General features: G+C 38.1%; 1 protein-coding gene across 2 annotated transcripts in view; it reads left to right on the top strand.

The window, feature by feature from the left end:
- Positions 1-18,039, top strand: part of ADK (adenosine kinase) — a 258,451-nt gene that overhangs the window by 232,479 nt on the left and 7,933 nt on the right. For both annotated transcript variants that reach the window (XM_015866530.2, XM_015866531.2), the window contains one exon: positions 7,481-7,567. In XM_015866530.2, coding sequence (XP_015722016.2) covers positions 7,481-7,567 — 87 coding nt within the window. The remainder of the gene's footprint in view (positions 1-7,480; positions 7,568-18,039) is intronic.

The following is an 18,039-nucleotide window of genomic DNA, read 5'->3' as shown; positions in this document are numbered from 1 at the left end:
AATGCAGTGTGAGAAATAAATAATTAAAAAAAAAAAAACAAAAAGACTTGGAAAAAATTCTAGATCTGGGCTCTGAGTTAAAAGGCTGAAAAATTAAAATTCCGACATGTTATTTGAGTATTTAATAGCAGTTGAAATTTCTAAAATTTCTGTGACATATCTACCTTAGCAATGTCCAGCTGCCATCTTGTTCATTAAGAAAAAATGGAGAAATGTGTTTATACATTAACTTATTTATAGTAATGTTTCTAAGGAAGACTCTCTTTCACTTTGATGGACTGATTCTATTTATGAAACTAAATATAAATTCACCCAGAAGAAAAAGCTCCTTCAGAGCTGCTCTGTGGTGACCTAATGCTCACTCCTTCTCTTTTCAGTCTTACTGATGCTCAAGTAAAAGAGAAATGCCTTGGGCCCATTTCTGCCTCTACTGACGACCCGTGCTTCTCAGATTATCATGTAGCATAAACAAAGCTGTCATGTAACATGGCATTTATTTAAATGATGTGATTTCTGTGTTCACCACTGTGAAACTGAGGTATCGCTAAGAAAGCTTGCAAGTTTTGACAGGTGTGTTTGCCGCATTAGGGCAATATGCTTAATGTGTAAGTAATGTAAGGCATAATGCAGCAGTTGTCTTGCTCAAAACCAAATTATAATGTGTTTTTTCTCCTTTTTTGTTTTAGCCAATGCCCTGATAAACTTTGGGTTGAGGTTGCTTTGACTAGATAATAGATCATTATTTGTATTAAAATTCTCCCATGGGGATGTTTTGATGGTCCAGCTGTGCAGTGGTTTCACATCTACCTCTAGAATGGCATGGAACTGAGGACAGTCATTGTGCCTTCTTGCTAGTGTGTGTGTCATGGCAAACAGTATCACTGTCTGCTTTCCTAACTGAAAGAATACTCCAGTTTTGCACAGCCCAAGCAGACAAGTTTCAGAAGGTTAAAGAGCTCCTATGAGCTAGAACATGGTTGAGTAACTTGGGCGTACATATGTGATGTATTCTTTGAGTTAGACACTGAAAATTGCAATTCCAGCCATCACTTGCATTTCCTGAGTTTCCTATTAATGGATAGAAATATAGGTTTATTTGTGTTCTGATTGCCATATGTGGCTCACAAAGTAGTATTTGGGGTTAGGGTTGGTTTGGTTTTCTTACTTTTAATGATGAAGGATTATGTGCACTGATCAAACCAAACCATGTAGGACTTGCATGACAGGAACATAGCTCTATGTTTGGTGGTATCTGAGACCACCATGTTTTTATGCCACACTGTACTTTACTGGGGAGTCCTCCTCATCACTTGTTTCATTTGTTGTAACCCATCTCTTCGTTCTTCAGGACTTATTTTGACCCGAGTGTTTTATATGGCGAACCTTTTCTTAATTTTGGTGTCTATATCTTCATTCTCTTTGCCTTTCCTAAGTCTTCAGCCCCTCTCCTGGTGCGGAGCTCCCAGGAAGCACTTCAGCTCTGAGCCCTACCTTATGTCCCCAGCAGCCGCCAAGCCAGAGGAGCGCGTTTTCTGGCAGCTCAGTGGGCGCAGTTTCAGCTCACTCTGAAATCAGTGCCTAGCGGGCAAATGGCAATGCTCATGTGTGCTCAGAAAGGCTTCCTCAACAGAGTTCATTGCCATTCTAAACTTTAAACATTGTGACACATGCCAGAAAAATTCAGCAGCTTGTTCTTTAGGGAAGTTTTTCCATATATGTAAGTGTGCGTTTATTTATTTAATATTAGCACCCATGTGAAGCACAACTGCGGTGTTTTCTGTTGACCTCCGCTTGTTCCCCTATCTTTTGCACATGGCCATAGTGTTTTGTTTCCTTGCACAAACAGAATTATTCCATGTGAGAAATAAAGCAGAACTTGAGCTCCTATCATTGGCAGTGATTGTACAGACAATAAAAAAGGCTGAGTGGCTCCCACACCTTCCATAAAGTAAACAAAACACATTTGGGCCTGTAAAAGCTATTGGTGAGTCATTAGTTATGCTGTTACTTCTTTAACAGTTGTAACCAGACAGAGAACTCTGGGTAGGATCATATACCAGAGTTGTTTCAGGGGAGCAGCATTGAACTGCCAGGAGGAGCCAGACCGAGGCACACTTAGGTGCACTGGCTATGCAATGAGTGCAAGAATATTCTTTAATTTTATATCATTTCTAATTGCTAATGTGTATGAGTTCTTCTGGAGGAACCTTATTTCTCTTATTAACTCTAATTTTACGAATCACACATAAATGCCACAAATAGAGCTTCTGAATAAAAATACTGTTGGCTAGGTAATGCATATGTCTGGGCAGGGATGTAAAAGCAAGACAAGTCTCAATTAATGTCTTGGGTTAACTTTACCTCCACTGAGACAGGGGAAGTGGGGTCTGCACACTGTTGTTTCATCTGGATACTCCTATATGATCACGAGTAGAGCCGTAGAACCCCTAGAACCTTTGGCATCATATTCCTTCTCTGTTTCTATTGTAAATAAGTTGCCTGTGAGGGACAGTTCTTTGCATCCTGGCCAACATAACTATATATACTTACTTTCGCCTAGCGTGCTGCAAGAATTATAGCCTAATTGCTCTATTTGGGTGTTATATTATGGAAATAAATTCATATCTGTATTAATTTTATCATACCATACCCATATAAATGCATTATAGACAATGACTACTCTATGACGTGTTTTGACTAACATTGTTCATTACTAGTATAAAGGCTTAACTTCTTCACTATTCGCTGTAATAAAGTTTTCTTGGCTATATATTGAATTTGTTAGAATACAGCATCATTTGTTGTATATTATTACAATATTTAATTAGAAAATCTGAAAGCATGTGGCTGACTTACGTCTTGCTTGTTATACTATTTAACTCCATTGACTTACACAAATAAATTCCTTATTTTTCTGACAAGCCCTTCAGAGGCGGAACAATGCACAGAAATAGATGGAGAAGAGGGAGCTGCTGGCATGCAAAGCTAGGCAAACTTAACATGCACACAGTGAGTGCTGGGGGGCTGTAGTGCTCATACCGTACAGCTATCTGAAGGTCCCAGCCTGAAAATGCAGGATCTCGGTCTGTTGCCTTGAAGTGACAGGTTGAATCAACACTGCCAGATTTGAAATCCATCACCACTGGAAATCGTAAGGATTTCTAACTGGGCACTCAGTGCCCCAGCACCCCAGCCCATGCTGCCTTGCAGCTGTGAACAGTGCTGTGCTGATAGAGGTGGGAAAATTACAGCATATATATCAGGTGTGGTATCTCTTTGTGAAACACAGAAACAGCAGTAGTTCCTACTATAGGTGAAACAGGAGGAAATGTTATTATACTGCTGATTTTTAAATATTCATTAATGTGCTGAGTAAGGTACAGAAGCTTAGAGCCATCAGGCTGCTGATTTCCCCTTCTGCAGAGAGGTAACAGCTCAGAATCAGCCAGACTGACATGGGTTTGTTCCAAATACTTTTCTCATTACTTCTTACCTTATAGCTGTCCAGAGACATTTATAGGTTTTGAGCTTAGGTTTCTATGTTCTGTTAAGTTCTTCCTGTCTTTTTCACCTCCCTCCCTCACCCCCACCCCCCTTTCTTTTTATCTGTTTTTGGCCCCTGATCTAAAGAAAATGGGAGAGGATGGGGGTGGGAAGGAGATGGGACAGCATTCTGTTTCACAGTTGTTCCTTTTTTTTTTACAAGTTGAAGCTTACAAAAGAAAAATGAATTTGTCTCCATCTTGTAAGCATCTGTACTACCGCTGTCAGCCCCACAGATCAAAAGCTTATTTGAGGAAGTAGCTAGTCATTTTTGTATATATTTTAGGACTCCCTTCTTCCTTTTATTTTATTTTCATACAGAATTAGGGGCACTCTAACATGTTGCCCATAAGTGTTCTGTTACAGGTAATTAAATGTAAGTTTACACATTTAATCTACTTTTAAGAGCAAGAGAGACTGGTAAATGACCCAGTTAAAGAAAGTACTCAGCCTAATTGGATGTAATGATTGCTTGCTGGTGTTTATTACTGTACTAAGGGTAGATGTGTAATCTGTGATTCAGATTTGTTTTAAAAACAGACCTGAAATATTTGCAGCTATGATCAGAGTTCGATTATTGCAGTTAACATCACAAACAAGGTTTGTGTTCAACTAGAATGGGAGGAGCAGTGTATGTTCAGTTAATACTGTTCCCAGTTGTCACCTCTCCAGACTTTTACCTACAAAAATAGCTAAAGATAGATATACTAGGGAATATTTTTGCCTGAGGAAAATAGATTTCACATCTTTAGGTACATAATGCAACAAATTTCCAATGACAGCATTTACCAATGAGCTGATTCCTTATCAGTGGGTTGTGTCTTCAGCCTATGAAATCAGTACATTTGTGTTCAGTTCTTTCTGTATCATTCTAAGGCAGTTGAGCTCCTTCATGGTGACCATTAAGGGGGCTGAATCTAGGGTTTAAAATGCCATTAATGCTTGTCACTAAAACTTCCCTCTTTGTACACAGCTTTTTCTTTTTTTTTTCAGTTTGCACTCTCAATTCTCAATTCCAGCAAATGATGCCAAACTGGAATGTGTTGTATCTGAGTGTGTTTACCACAGAAGATATTTGCTGCTTAAAAATAGAACACTGGATTTTATGCCCAGAGGAGCAGCACTTGGATTTCAAAACACTTATGTAATTACTCTTTATTTCGTAAGCTCTCAGAATGATAAATGAAATCAGAACTGACTTAGAGATGCAAGGCCACTGATGACCAGTGCACTCAGCCGAGGTGTCTCTCTCTGTCTTCACTGTGATGGATTTGAGAGTTGTACAATATAATAGATCACATATGAAAATGAACTTAAAGTAACATTAAAGTCACAAAAGCAAGGATATTCAGGATGGCAACCTGTGCTTCATCTTCATTCACCCTGTTGTGCCTAGCACTTGCAAGACACAGATCAGTGAGAGCTGTCAGGTATCTTTGTCCTGTTACACAGACACTGCAGGGTAAATTAATGTCAGCCTTAGTTCTCAATACCTTTGTTTTTTCTGAAGCAAAGAAGAAACCCCAGTATCATTTTGTTCTCTTTCACTGTGCTAACTATTTTTGAGTTTAGTAGACCCTATGCTAGCAGAAGTTCTCATAAGGTTAAAGAAAGATAGTTCATTGGATGTGTGTGGGGTTTCTAGATGTCTTTGTATTGCACTGTGTTCTGCTGCTTCTGAGACTTCTGAAACTTCAGTATTTCAAATTATGAGTTTATTGCTACTCTTGAAAGTGTGTAACATTATAGAAAAAGGAGATGGCAAACAGAGGTTAGGGAAAAAAAAAAAAAATGATAGTTTTCACATCAACAGAAGTCATTGATGTGTTTTGGGTTTTCAGACTAATTCAATTCTTAGCAGTTATGTCTACAGCAGAATAAGAGCTCAGTGCAACTCTTACCTGAATGTGCTTAGAAGGAGTAGAGGGGAGAAATTAAGACAGAGAAGAAAAGAAAGGAAAAAAAATGATGATGCAAACTTTCATCTGTGGAAGCTACATTCAATAAAGAGTCTTGTTTGATGCTAAGCCCCATTTACAGCATTCCAAATACAATGCCTGTGCATTATTCACTCTCTGTGCCCAAACACATACATTTGTATGCATATGCAAGTGTCTACTGTGTATTTAATGTAGAACATCTGTGTGTGCCCAAGCAGTTTACCTTATTACAATGTCTTCCACAGATTTATCACTTTGTTCATTGTTTTAGCATTATCTAGAGCAGGTCATATATGTCATATATTTCTTATGAAGTGGATGAATACACTCTGCTCCTCTGGCAGAGTTTATTGTAAGACCTCACTTTCTTGATTTCCAATTCTAATGAATCCTGTTAAAATTACTTAAAATCATTACTCTTGAAGACTGTCTTAGGAGTACAACACAGCATCAAAGTTGGTTTCTAAATAGATTTCTTAACAGGCTAGAGGGAGAGTAGGGCGTTCTTTAATTGGAATATTTCGTTTATGTTTTCCATTACCCTTTTTCCTTTGCCTCTCATGGATGGCTGTTGCTAATGCTCTCTCCCCTCCCCTCCTGGTGGGCCAGCCAACAGTTCCCTCTGGAGGCAGCATCATTATATCTGCCTGGTTCGCTTGTAGCAGATGGTGAGGAGCAGTAGAGCTGATACACTGCATTTCACAGAAACCGGGATCCTTCTGGTACCTCTGCAGCACACACAGACTTGCCTGATTTGAGACTGTGAATTCTTTATGTGCTTCCCAAACTAGGTTTCCTTGTTTGTTACTGTATGCATCGGTGTGAGAGTGATTTTTACGCTCTGCTGTGTTGCTGGACAGTGAGGAATCTACCCATCTCCTGCTTTTAGCTGCTGGAGGATCTATTTCCTGCTTTATTTCTGTATTTTTTACAAAACATTAGAGGAGGACAGCTCTGATGGTTTTCATCTTCACTGGTTGACAGGCTTTTCTTCCCCCTCCCCTTTCTTTAATTCCTGCTGTCTTCCAAAGGACAATCTGTTTGCTCTGAGACAGTATAATGCATACTGACTACCAGAGGCAGAACTTCCATTGGCTCTGTTACAGGGGTAATTTACACTTTAACAAGGTATTGTGACAAGGTGGTAATTATATTTTTATCACGTCATTATGACATTACCACCTGGAAAGCCATAGCTGATTAATTAGTGGCGTATATTAAATGTATAACCCTCGAACTCTAAAGTTATCATACCTAAGTGGTGTAATTATGTTGAACTGTGGTGTGGCAGTGAATTGAGGTGAGGATGCTGAGTATCCACCTATTGCAATAGGTTTAACGGGTGCCAGTAGAGGGCAGGGAGCTGCAGAGATGGAAATACTTTTTAAAAAACAAATGGTAAGAAAGAATAGAATTGAATTCTTGAAACCAAATCCAGTCAGACGGACAGTTGCTTCTTACATGTATGTGTTTTCTAAAAAGGTGTAATTTGAGAGCACCTGGATATACACTAGATCTACATTTTACTGTTTTACTTTCACATGTATTTTGGTTTTTGCAATGCAGCCATTTCTGTGGAGATTTTGGAGGCTTGGACAGGCTATTCTGGAGGCCACATCACCTCTCTGCAGCTAATAAGAGGCACTGGTTCTGGCAGGATGGACTTTTCTTAGTCATTTCCATATGCCCACGTGTTTTATATTGTTCCTCCTGATTTAGTTATTTTCTTTCATCCCTACTATTAGGAGATAAAGAAAAGATATGGAGCTGAAAGTAATTAATGAAACTGTCCACAATAAGTAGCTTGATCAAATTTACTTCCATACCCCTATGCTGGTAATACTGCAGTGCAAATTGTTATTATAAACCAGATCTGATATTATCCAAATTATTGTGCTAACATTAAGAACACCAGTCTTGAATTGTTTTAATTTCACTGTTTTGCTTTTCTAAGTCATATTGCAAGTAACTGATGTTTTATTCTCTTTCCATTACAGAAAATGGAGTAACAACTTTCCCTGTGTTGGTGAGTGATCAGAGTGAAATCGTGGATACCAATGGGGCTGGAGATGCATTTGTTGGAGGTATTTCTCACTTCACTCCTATTTGGAGATTATCCTATTCCTCTTTCTCCATAAAAAATAATGTATTTATTCACATTCACTGTCTCTTAGAATGAACTTTGTTCTTTTAAAGCTTTTCTCTGAATCCTCAAGTTAAGTGATTTAATTAAATTCTGATTTTTAAGGGGAAGTCATGTTCCTTCTCTTTAAACATAATATGCTGCTATGCTATATTCTGGTCCTTTTTATGAGATTAATTGTATCTGTCAGACTGTTGCATAAGCAAGCTGCATCAAGTACTATATAGTGTACAGAAATCCCTCCTGGCTTGAATGTTAACACATTGTTGTTCTTTAAAACAGGTTGTAGTGAATATTAAACAGTATGTTAATAAATGAGTGTGGTATCTTCTGATCATGTCAATTTTGTTAGAACATCTGCTTCTAATACAATTATTTGGACATCAGGAAAGAACACAAGGGGTTAATTTGTTAAAACAAACCCAGAAAATATCTGGCATTGCTTAATATCCATTTGCAAACTTACTATTTTTTTTGGCATGAGCTCTAAAGAAAAAAGAGGATGTTATGTCTATGCCTGTTTTTAAAAACGATTCAATATAAGCCAAAAACCAATCTAATCCAAAAGTTCTGTCATTCATTGTACCCTTCATACATGTAGTTCTGTGATGCACTATTGCGTCCTGAAGGCTCTCGATGTCCAGGACATAGTGTCTCTAAGGAGCTCCATTAGTCACTAATTTACTGGAAACATTTCTTTTTCTTTATAAACAGAAATGCAGGGCTCAGTCTTGTAACTATGACAGGGACAACAAGCAGTGTGTTACCCAAACTGAAGCTTCAGAAATGGGTCCCACTTCAATAAAGTGTTCAAAAATAAGCTGAATCTTAAACATGTGAATACTTCCATCCCTATGCAATCTATCACTTAAAGCCTATCTATGATAAGCTTTCAGTATACACCTAAATTGGGATGAAAATAGGAATTCTGTTACTCATTTGCCCTGGTGCTTTCGTGAATCAAAAAGGGCAGAAATAGAGAAAACACACTGGATCATGTTATTCATGCACCTTTTATTGCACATGTATCACTCTCTATTGTTCCTAAATGACAAAAAGAAGACTAAATTTGAACCAGTAACAGTGAGTATTAACATGAATAAGATCTTCAAGTGCTTATCTATATATATATGTGCTCTGTGTATCAGCTGTGCTGGTGAGCTGCTGTACTTGTCATGAAAAAATAGAAAAGCTTTTGCCCATTTTGTTTTCAGTTCCTGAAAATAAGATAACGCCGGGTAGTGCCCAGGTGAGCAATACGCTAGACATCAGCCAAGCTTTGCCTCAGCAGGAAGCAGCTTCTCACGTCTGCCACATTTATCTTGGACTGTATTTATTCTCAATTCTTCACATTTTAGGCATTGTATGGAGATCAGAACTATAATGTTTTTTTAATAGACCTACCTTTGTTCTTTCCTGATTTAGCTGCAGGAAGAGAATTACAACTAATTAGGCTTTAAGAAATGCCTGGTCTCTCAAAACCATTCCTCCTTAAATTATATCCTTTTACTTAGTACTTCCACAGCTGGTACAAGGGCTATAAACACTGGTTTCAGTAATTGTTCAGAATATACTGGATGGACTGGCTGATATAAGGCAAACCTATTCCAACTGCTGCCTTCTGTCAGCAGAATGAAGAGTTCAGACGTAGCCTGTCAAGGCAGGGCTTGACTTAGTTATGAGATTCCTTTACCAGCTGTCCAGCAGTGGATTTCAGCAGTTTGAAGGGTAACAACTTGGATAATGCTAAATTTGAATGGGAAGAAATGAAAGAGAATAACTCTTCTAAAACATCAACTTCCCTTTACCATCCTAAGTTTAATGAGATAACGTGTCTGGATATAGCAGCAACCTTCAGTGTAGGGAGGAACTGTGACAGAGGTTCTCTATTCCCATTTATAGGCGCATATTCTTTTCCTTAGTTCCCCTACAATAGCATTGAGGCCTCAGATGCTTTTTGTATGCAATGTAGCGCAGTGTAGCATGGCATTGTTCCATTCTTCCACTCATCTCACCCGGTTATGGAAGACCACAGCTAGTTTTCCCTCTGGAATGGGAGTTGTTTCAACAGTTGCAAATATGTCTGGATCATCACTGCAGTTAGAATTGTACCTGAGCATCGGTGTGTGAGCTTAGGTTCTTCTTGCACCATATTTCATTTTGCTATGACTCAGAAACCAGTTAAATACAGTTCTTCCACTAGGTTTTGAGTTCTCCTCTGTCACCACATAAATAATAAATCGGTCATTTATTCTCCTCAGAGAACAGATTTTCCTGAGTTTAGTCCAGATGGAAGATTTGGGAGTCATAACAGTCTGGATACACAGCTGACTCTAGTCGTACATACTGTGGTCTCCTTCTTCATGGAGTCATTTCATTTTCCTTCCCATATGTAGGAAATGGGATACTGAACTGAGTAGGCTTTGATTTGGTCTGTGTTTCATTTGGGGGGAATGTCTGTATTTTATCTGTATCACACTACACTTTTCATGTGTTTTCAAAGTATGTACTTGCAACAGGAAAAGTTCTTTACTGTCTCTTTAAAGAAAACCCTACACAATAATGTGGGCAATACTACCTAATGTGTGTATCTTCTGTTGATTCTAGCATCAAGCCAGATGCAATTTTATTGTCCTGATAGAACTTTTATAATGGGAAGTTTATATTCTCTTCAGTGTTTTCCTACTTTCTGTCTTTGATTGAGGTTTTTATCAAACTGTTACTACCAAGGTAACAGTACGTATCATATTTTGATTTTGTTATCCTTGTAGTAAAGTGTTTCAGAGTTCATCTCTTAATTCCAAAATGCACTGATTGTTACACCATACTCTCCCAGATATTTAGTTCTTTATTCAAGCAGTACAGAACAAGAGTCTCCTGGCATGTGACAGGTATGTTAACATAATGAACCGTGGTTTTGCTGGGGCAAAATATCTTGGCTGAGAGGGGTATGTGGAATGTCATGAGAACTAACTCCATCAAGCAGGGTTTATTTTACATTAGGAGGTCAGTTTTGTTAGACTTTATCGTATTTTGGAAGGTCTTCCACTGAGGCCCACTCTTGTAGAATCGTAACTCACAGATCATAAGGAAATTCCATCTGAACAATTATGCCAGCTTGGCAAGTCATGTATATTCTCTGTGTGAGAGTGGAAAATAAGAAATCTGATGTGTTTTGATGTTTTTTTCCCCTAGAAGCTATCTAACAGTCATTAAACCTTAAGTCATGAAAATTGCAAAGTTTCTGGGCACTCGTGAGTTGATTTATCAGTTTTGTACTCGAAGCTGCTGGCTTCCAAGGAGAGCGATCTCACTCCAACTGATAGCAACAAAAAACAAACTACATTCATCAGTTGAAATATGATTTTATGAAGTTGGCATCAGGAATGTCTCTGAGATCCTTGCCTCTTTACTACAGGCGTCAAGTCACTTGCCATTCAGGCTGATGCAGTGCATGCATGAGAAATCGGGTTTTAAAACTGCTGCTACCTTTATTGCTTTCCAACAACACTGCTACACTGTAGAAATTTAAGAGATAGTGATTTACTTTGTAGTATCTCAGCACCTCCTGTGCATTTCAGGGGTGCCACAGATTTTTTCAGTTATAAATCCCTGAGGAACCCATAAATTAAGTTGCAAATCCACCTCTGGGTTCTGAGGACATTGACAAATCGCTTGAGCTTTGCTGCCATGGCTTATGACACAAGAGTCCTCCTAATGGAATTACAGCCTTATTTTGTAGAGTTTGTGGAACATTCTGCTACTCATTAAATTATCATTTATTTATTGCTAGTCAGCCCCATTTTGAACCTCTGCAACAATGTTAATCAAAGCATATTTAATGGCAGCAAACAGATTGAAATACAGGCAGTCTTACCATCTTATGCTTTCCCTTATGCCTTCCTGCTCTCTTTAGCCATAGTAAGGTCTGCTTTCTTTTGAGTCTTCTCTTTGTCATCGTCCCTGTAACCAATGAAAGCAGCAAGAATCTTTTCTGATGGTTACTGTCAATATTCCCTGCAAAATCTCTGCCACTAAGAAGAATTGGATAGAGAATTCGTAATAAATGAATGGAAGGTTTTAATCAATGTTTTTTCAGGTTCTGCCAATAGAAATATTGACTTGGTAATCTACTATGATTTAGTTCTGTACTGCATAAAATTGCTAGAGTATGAAGTGTAACCACAAATCATTGTCAAGTGGTGTAATGAAGCAGTGACGGAATGATCATAAGTGTATATTACTTATCATCATGCTATGAAGATACTATACCATTCTCAAGGAGAAGAAATCCCAAGATGTAAGGAGCTCTTCATCAAGCATTATAAGGTGCCAAATACAAGCCAATAACAATTTGCTTCTGTCGGTAGTAACACGGAGTCAACAGCTCAAACCACTTGTCAATTTAAAAATCCCATTGACAGCTTTCATGTATAGAGGAATGTTATAAAGCTGTTATCTATGGTTTGAAAGCTGCATTGAGAATTTTTCTGTTGCACATGCAGAAGTGGCAGTTTTGAAACCTAGTGTGATTCTGATGAGATGGCCATCTTCTGTTTCAGCTGTCAGGAAATGACTCTGAGATTAGGCAGGGAGAGCAGCAGAATCGGACTTCTCTCCTGTGTGTATTTTTTAGTAAGTGTGCCTCATGGCGTCTTCATCTTCTCTTTGGAAGTCCTTGTGGAGATATTCCTCTCCTTTCGTTAATGTTTCTATCACTTCTGGCTAAAGACATTCCTTCATCTTTAATGTGAAGTTAATCCTGAACAATATTTGTCCATCTTAATCAAAATGCCTCTACAAATTAGATAAAGACCTTGGACTCCTCTGAGTTTGCCTGAAGATCTTTACATAGTTCCAATTTTAGTCTCTTTTTGTGAGGTAAAAGCTGATGATTTTCTATAAAATGACAGCCAGCTTTGACTTCAGAGTTAAGTAGTATTTGACGTATTTCTATACCACTGAAATGTTAAAATGTTATCCTTAAAGGAAAACAGTCTTTGAATATATAAATACATATGTTTATAAAAACGCCGTACCAGAAAACATAAATATAGGCTTGTAAAGGATCTACAGTGCACAAAATAATAGCTTATCATTACTGCTCTCCTTCTAAGTTTGATTCAAGAAACCTTTTTTTAAAAGCTTAGGTTCTGTTTTCCAAGCACTCCAGTGCTTGGAATATCTTCACCAAAGCCAGGGCATTTAAACAAATATAATATTGATAAGAATGGAAAGAGAATTAAATCCACTATTGTAATTCCACAGAATCCATCATTTATGGAAGGAATCCAAGAATATTTTTAAAATATTAAAAAAAAAAATAAAATCATGATAGCATTTAATATGATCTGAACTGGCTCTACTTTAAGCCATGGGCTGAAATCAGTGACCTCCAGATGTTCCTACAGGACATTAAAGACCCAGGTGCCATTTCCTGCTTCTCTGAAGGTCCACCCTCAGTCATCCTCTGTGGGCTGTGTTGGTTAAAGAACAGAAGCTGACTAAATTAAAAAATGAAGCTGATACAGTGGGAATTTCATCTTCTCACAATAAATCTGATATAGAGCAAAGATGGGCTGCATTCATGGCTTTGTTTAATAAGTCTCTTATGTATTACAAGTAAAGGATTGTGCAGATAGTGACATGTGCATGTGTGTGAGAAATGGGAAACATTCTCACGGATGCTATATGGCTATAGCAGGAGTGCTAAATATGACAAAAAGATCTGATAATGCAGTCAGCAGAGACAGGTGAGTGGAGTGGTTTGTCAGAATGCTGAATTATGAGTAAGCTTGCGACTGTATTAAAAAGCAAGGTCTTAATGGATTTTATAGGACTATCTAAGACTATGAAAGAATCTGATTTTACCAGAAACACAGCAGATGAAATACTCCTCTTTCTTGTTGTCTTTTTATCTCTGTATGAATCTCTGTTGTAAGTGCTGCCCTCCCTCTGATACTCAGCACTCCCAAAATGTTCTAGATTGGCTGTAATGGGATCTCAAGGAACTAGGAGTTGTTCTTTAATGAACAGCAGGAGGATGATATGAGAAGCTATTTAATCTACTTACAGTGGTCTTAATTTGTATAGGGGTTTTTGTACGTGTTTAAGATACCTTAGGAAGTTGTCATCACTTTTAATCACATTTGATAGAAAGAAATGCAGTGGATGTCAGTGCTGTCAAGTACTGTCTTCAGATAACTCCAGAGCCACAAGATGCAATTTTATTTGCCAGCTGGAAGTGGGGCCTTTTTTTTTGCATGTGTGTGTGTGTGATAGCAATTAAATATGAATGTACATGTAGCTTGTGGTTTATTTCTGCTATAACATTTATCTTCAAGAGCAAAGAGACACGGGGATACTTCTGAATTGTTTTGTCTTTTCTTTGAAGTAAAGATAAATGTTTTAGCAGAAATCAGCACTCTGTTAGTCTTCACTTATACAACATGGGTGGCTAATTGCCTCTGAGCAATCCTGTTGTTACAGAGATCATGGCTGATGAGATATGAAGCTTTGAAATAAAAATACCTTCTAATGTCAGCAGCATTTGACTGACAGCCCATTTTGCCCATCTTTAATATTCCTGTTTTATAAACAGCATATATGAGCATAATGGCCGAGCTGCGGATAGGGCATCAATCTCTGCTTGCTAGGGGAAATCTTGACAACATGTTCATGACTTACCTCCTGTGTGATCTGATGGCATCCTTAGCTCTGTCAGACAAATGTCACATCTAAACCTAGGTTATTATGTGGCCACGTTATCTCTGTATCTGGTCTTTGCAAGCTAGAAGATGACCAGATTACATTTTCCTGGCTGACTTTGTTCAGTCTCAGCTAGAGGCACTTCATTATCCTGATCAATACTGTAGCTGGTTGCTGGTTCTTTCAGCATTTATTCTGGCACAAATTAAATATTTGCCACAGTTGGAATTGCAGCTATTTGAGCAAAACCAGAAAAATGAATGCCACTTAGGAACAACAAGGAATATTCCTGTTTTTTGTTCAATTCCCTACTTAATTTTTACCAATTCCATTCAGGATTATTTCATCAGAAGTAATACAGTCTTCTGTGTTGGCATTATATGTGATAACTGGTAACAAATGTTGTCCCAGTGTAGTTTTGATCCAATCCAGTTAGTTTCTCCAGTTGCTACCATTCTGCAGATTGCTAACTGCTCAGCCTAATAAGTTTATTACATACATTTCTTTTTATATCAAAATATAGTAATCGACATATGGTAATTCCCATTGTTATCTATACAATAGTAAGACAATCCAGAAAAATATGTAGCAGAATTACTGTAAGGCAAAATGTTAGTATATTTGCTGACATTTATTCATTCTCAGTAAACTGTAGAAGGGAGAGATCCCTTTCAAAGGATTGGAAATAAAAACCCTCAGAACGTTCTCACAAGACTGCAGAGGTCCTGATCCATCTAGGTGCCATGTCTCTTTTCCCGTCAGTGATGACACCAGTGTTAAGGGAATCTCAGTATGCGGCAAGGTAATTAATATTTGGGGTTTTAAAAGGCCTGATTTCCCTCACCACAAATTCAGAGATGTTCCGGACAGGCTTTGTGATAAGCTTTTGTGATAAGAGTATTGAATAGGCTGTGTTCATCTTCAAAACAAGTCAACTACATTAAAAATAGATTTTCAAAACCAACTATAAAGTTCCAGTTTTTGACAAATTGACTTAACACCTCAAAGCAAATGATCACCTTTAAAAATACTTTGTTGTGCCCACTATCCCTATCCACATAACATTTAATTTCATGTTAACATGTCGTGTTTTAGAGAATCGTGTAACAATAAATAAAATGTTCATGTGGAAGGTTAGAAATTACTTTAATGAGTTATTATTGCCCTGCTCTCGGGCTGTTGGTAATATTTTTTGTGTTATTTTAATGTATTCTGAGTAGAGACAGAGGCACTAGTCAGATTGGATCATCAAGAACATTCCCCTGGGAGCCAGGACAGGATGCAGTCCCCTAAGAAACAATGTGTCAGATTAAGCTGATGCTATATTTGTAGGAAACACAACACACAGAAAATTATAAAAATATACTGCAATACATTGTCTTTTTCCCATCTGATGTGAAGTGGTTTGGTGCTATAGAGACTGATACAATGATCATAAAGGCATTCTCAAGGTGTGGTGTTGACTAGGGATGTGCTCATTCACTTCCTTTGTACTGTGTCTTCTTCTATTATTTGATAGCATAGTAACTTCTCCCATAGTTTGTTCACTTTCCCCACACTGAGATGGGCTCGTACTTGAGGTGGGAATGTGACAGGTTTGCATTAAAAAAGAAGGTTAATAAACATGAAAGCAATGGTAGTAGCTGTGCATCCAGGCTTGTTCAACACTGATCTCTCACTGTACCTAAAAGGACATTACTGTTATTGGTGGTCAGTGAATTATTAGTATCAATTCAGGACTGCAAAAGAGATATACATAGACAGAAGCCACTAATTGATGTTCTGTAGAATTGGAGGCATGTGAATGTGATGCTGTGGTAGGCTTTCAGCCCACAAAAGTCAAGAAATCTCACTGCCAAGTAATTTCCACTGCACTGGTTGTTGCTCTTTCACACTGCTTGGTTTGATGGTGTGGAAGTATATCAGCAAGTAAAACCTTACTGGCTTACATTGCTCTGCAAACACAGCCTAAAATTTCTAGCTTTTGTGCGTGTGAATTTCAGCCATGAGGTTACATTCACGTAGCCATTTCTGTACATGAACATGACAGGAGCACCATGCTCCCAGACAATGTTAAAAACCGAATAGAGATTAACAGTTCCATTTTGTTATGCTTAGGACTTCATCACTCCTATGTTGAAATAGTGAAACTTTCTCTTTTATCCTGAGCTGTAGGTGTAGTATTCTGCACCATTCAATGTCAATACTGAGAATCTGCTCTGCAGCTCAGAAAATATATCAGTCCTAAGGTATTTATGAAAAGGGGAAAATAAGTTCTTTTCATTCTTACGTCTCAGAAATGGCTGAGGAGGATTTTAGTTTTTGAAGAACGCTTCCAGGAAACTTTCTAGGAGAAAATTCTAGAAAAAGTAAGGAAAAAAAGGAAAAGAAGAGGAATATCAGCCGAGAAAGCTGGGTGTTTTCTTCAGATTGATTGATTGTACGTTTCCAATGAAAATACCTGCGTTACGATTTGGCACACACCCTGTCTTGGATTATTCTTTCCAAGCTCAGGGGAATTTTTGTTTTCTTTTTGTTTTATCAAGTATTTTATCAAGTGTTTTCCCCTGATCCTGGCTGTTGGAGACAAGCCCAAAGCCAACAGATTCTGATCCAGAAGAGAATTTTGCAAAGGTTTATCTTCTGGGTTTAAAAATGAAGAATAGGACCATCAGAAGTTATAACCGTGTTATATCAGTTTCCACCATCACATCTTTCTTGGAGCATATTGTAAAATTAAATGATTCTGCTCCCGGACAATGAGATGCACTGGGGACTTTTAATAGAATTTATATGCAACGCAGATTGTAATTGGAGCCCATGGAGGATGGTTAATGTGAAGGGTGTCACAGTATCAAACACTCCAGCCTCTCCTCTGACTATGAGTTGTTCTTCCACAGAGAACAGAATTATTCAGTCAAAGCGTATGCTGAGAAATTGAAGTCAATGGGAAAACTTCCATCAGTCTCAGAAGGAGGAATCTAAATTTTCTCCATCCTTTGCACAGGCTTCAGGACCAAACTGCTGTGGAGCTACAGTCACTTGTATTTGCACAAAGACATCAAAGAAACAATAATTTTTCTTCTGATAGTCTCTGGTGGGACCAAGCATCTTTACAGGCCCTGGAAGGATGATTGCACCTTACTATACAACCTGCAATGAGCCTGCCCAGAAAGTCCAGCAGTGGCAATCATATGCAGTGCAATAAAAATGTTCATCCTTGAGTAATTCATTCCTAATGGAGTAACAGGGATACAGTGGAGTTTTATTTCATTTTTTGATTGTTACATTCTTCTCAGGAATCTTGCATTGATTTTTCCCTTATGTAATGCTTTAAAACATCAGGATCTGGGATCTTTTTTGTTTTGTGTATTCAGTGCTTCTTCTCCAGTCCTGAAATGACTGCTAAAGTGATATGAGAAGACTGCTTTCCCTTATTCACATGTGAATAAGTAAATGTGAAGTTGCATTGTTTGCCTGTGCAAAAGAACACCTCTGATGTTCAAAGCTTCAGGCTTTTTCTCTACTTTTCTCCCAGACCCCTCCTCAGGGCTTTTTTGGTCATTAGGTGATTCACCTGCATTCAAAGAAGAAATGCTGTGTTGTGTATAAGTTCTGCTTCGGCTGTGCCATCCAATGAATGCGTGATGATGATGTAGATGTAGATGAATGTGTGAATTCAGAGGAAGGAAAACAGGGATCCGT

This window comes from Coturnix japonica, chromosome 6, assembly GCF_001577835.2.
Source record: "Coturnix japonica isolate 7356 chromosome 6, Coturnix japonica 2.1, whole genome shotgun sequence".
Lineage (NCBI taxonomy): Eukaryota > Metazoa > Chordata > Aves > Galliformes > Phasianidae > Coturnix > Coturnix japonica.
Note: the sequence above shows the minus strand (reverse complement) of the source record. Positions and strands in the feature narration are given on the sequence as shown.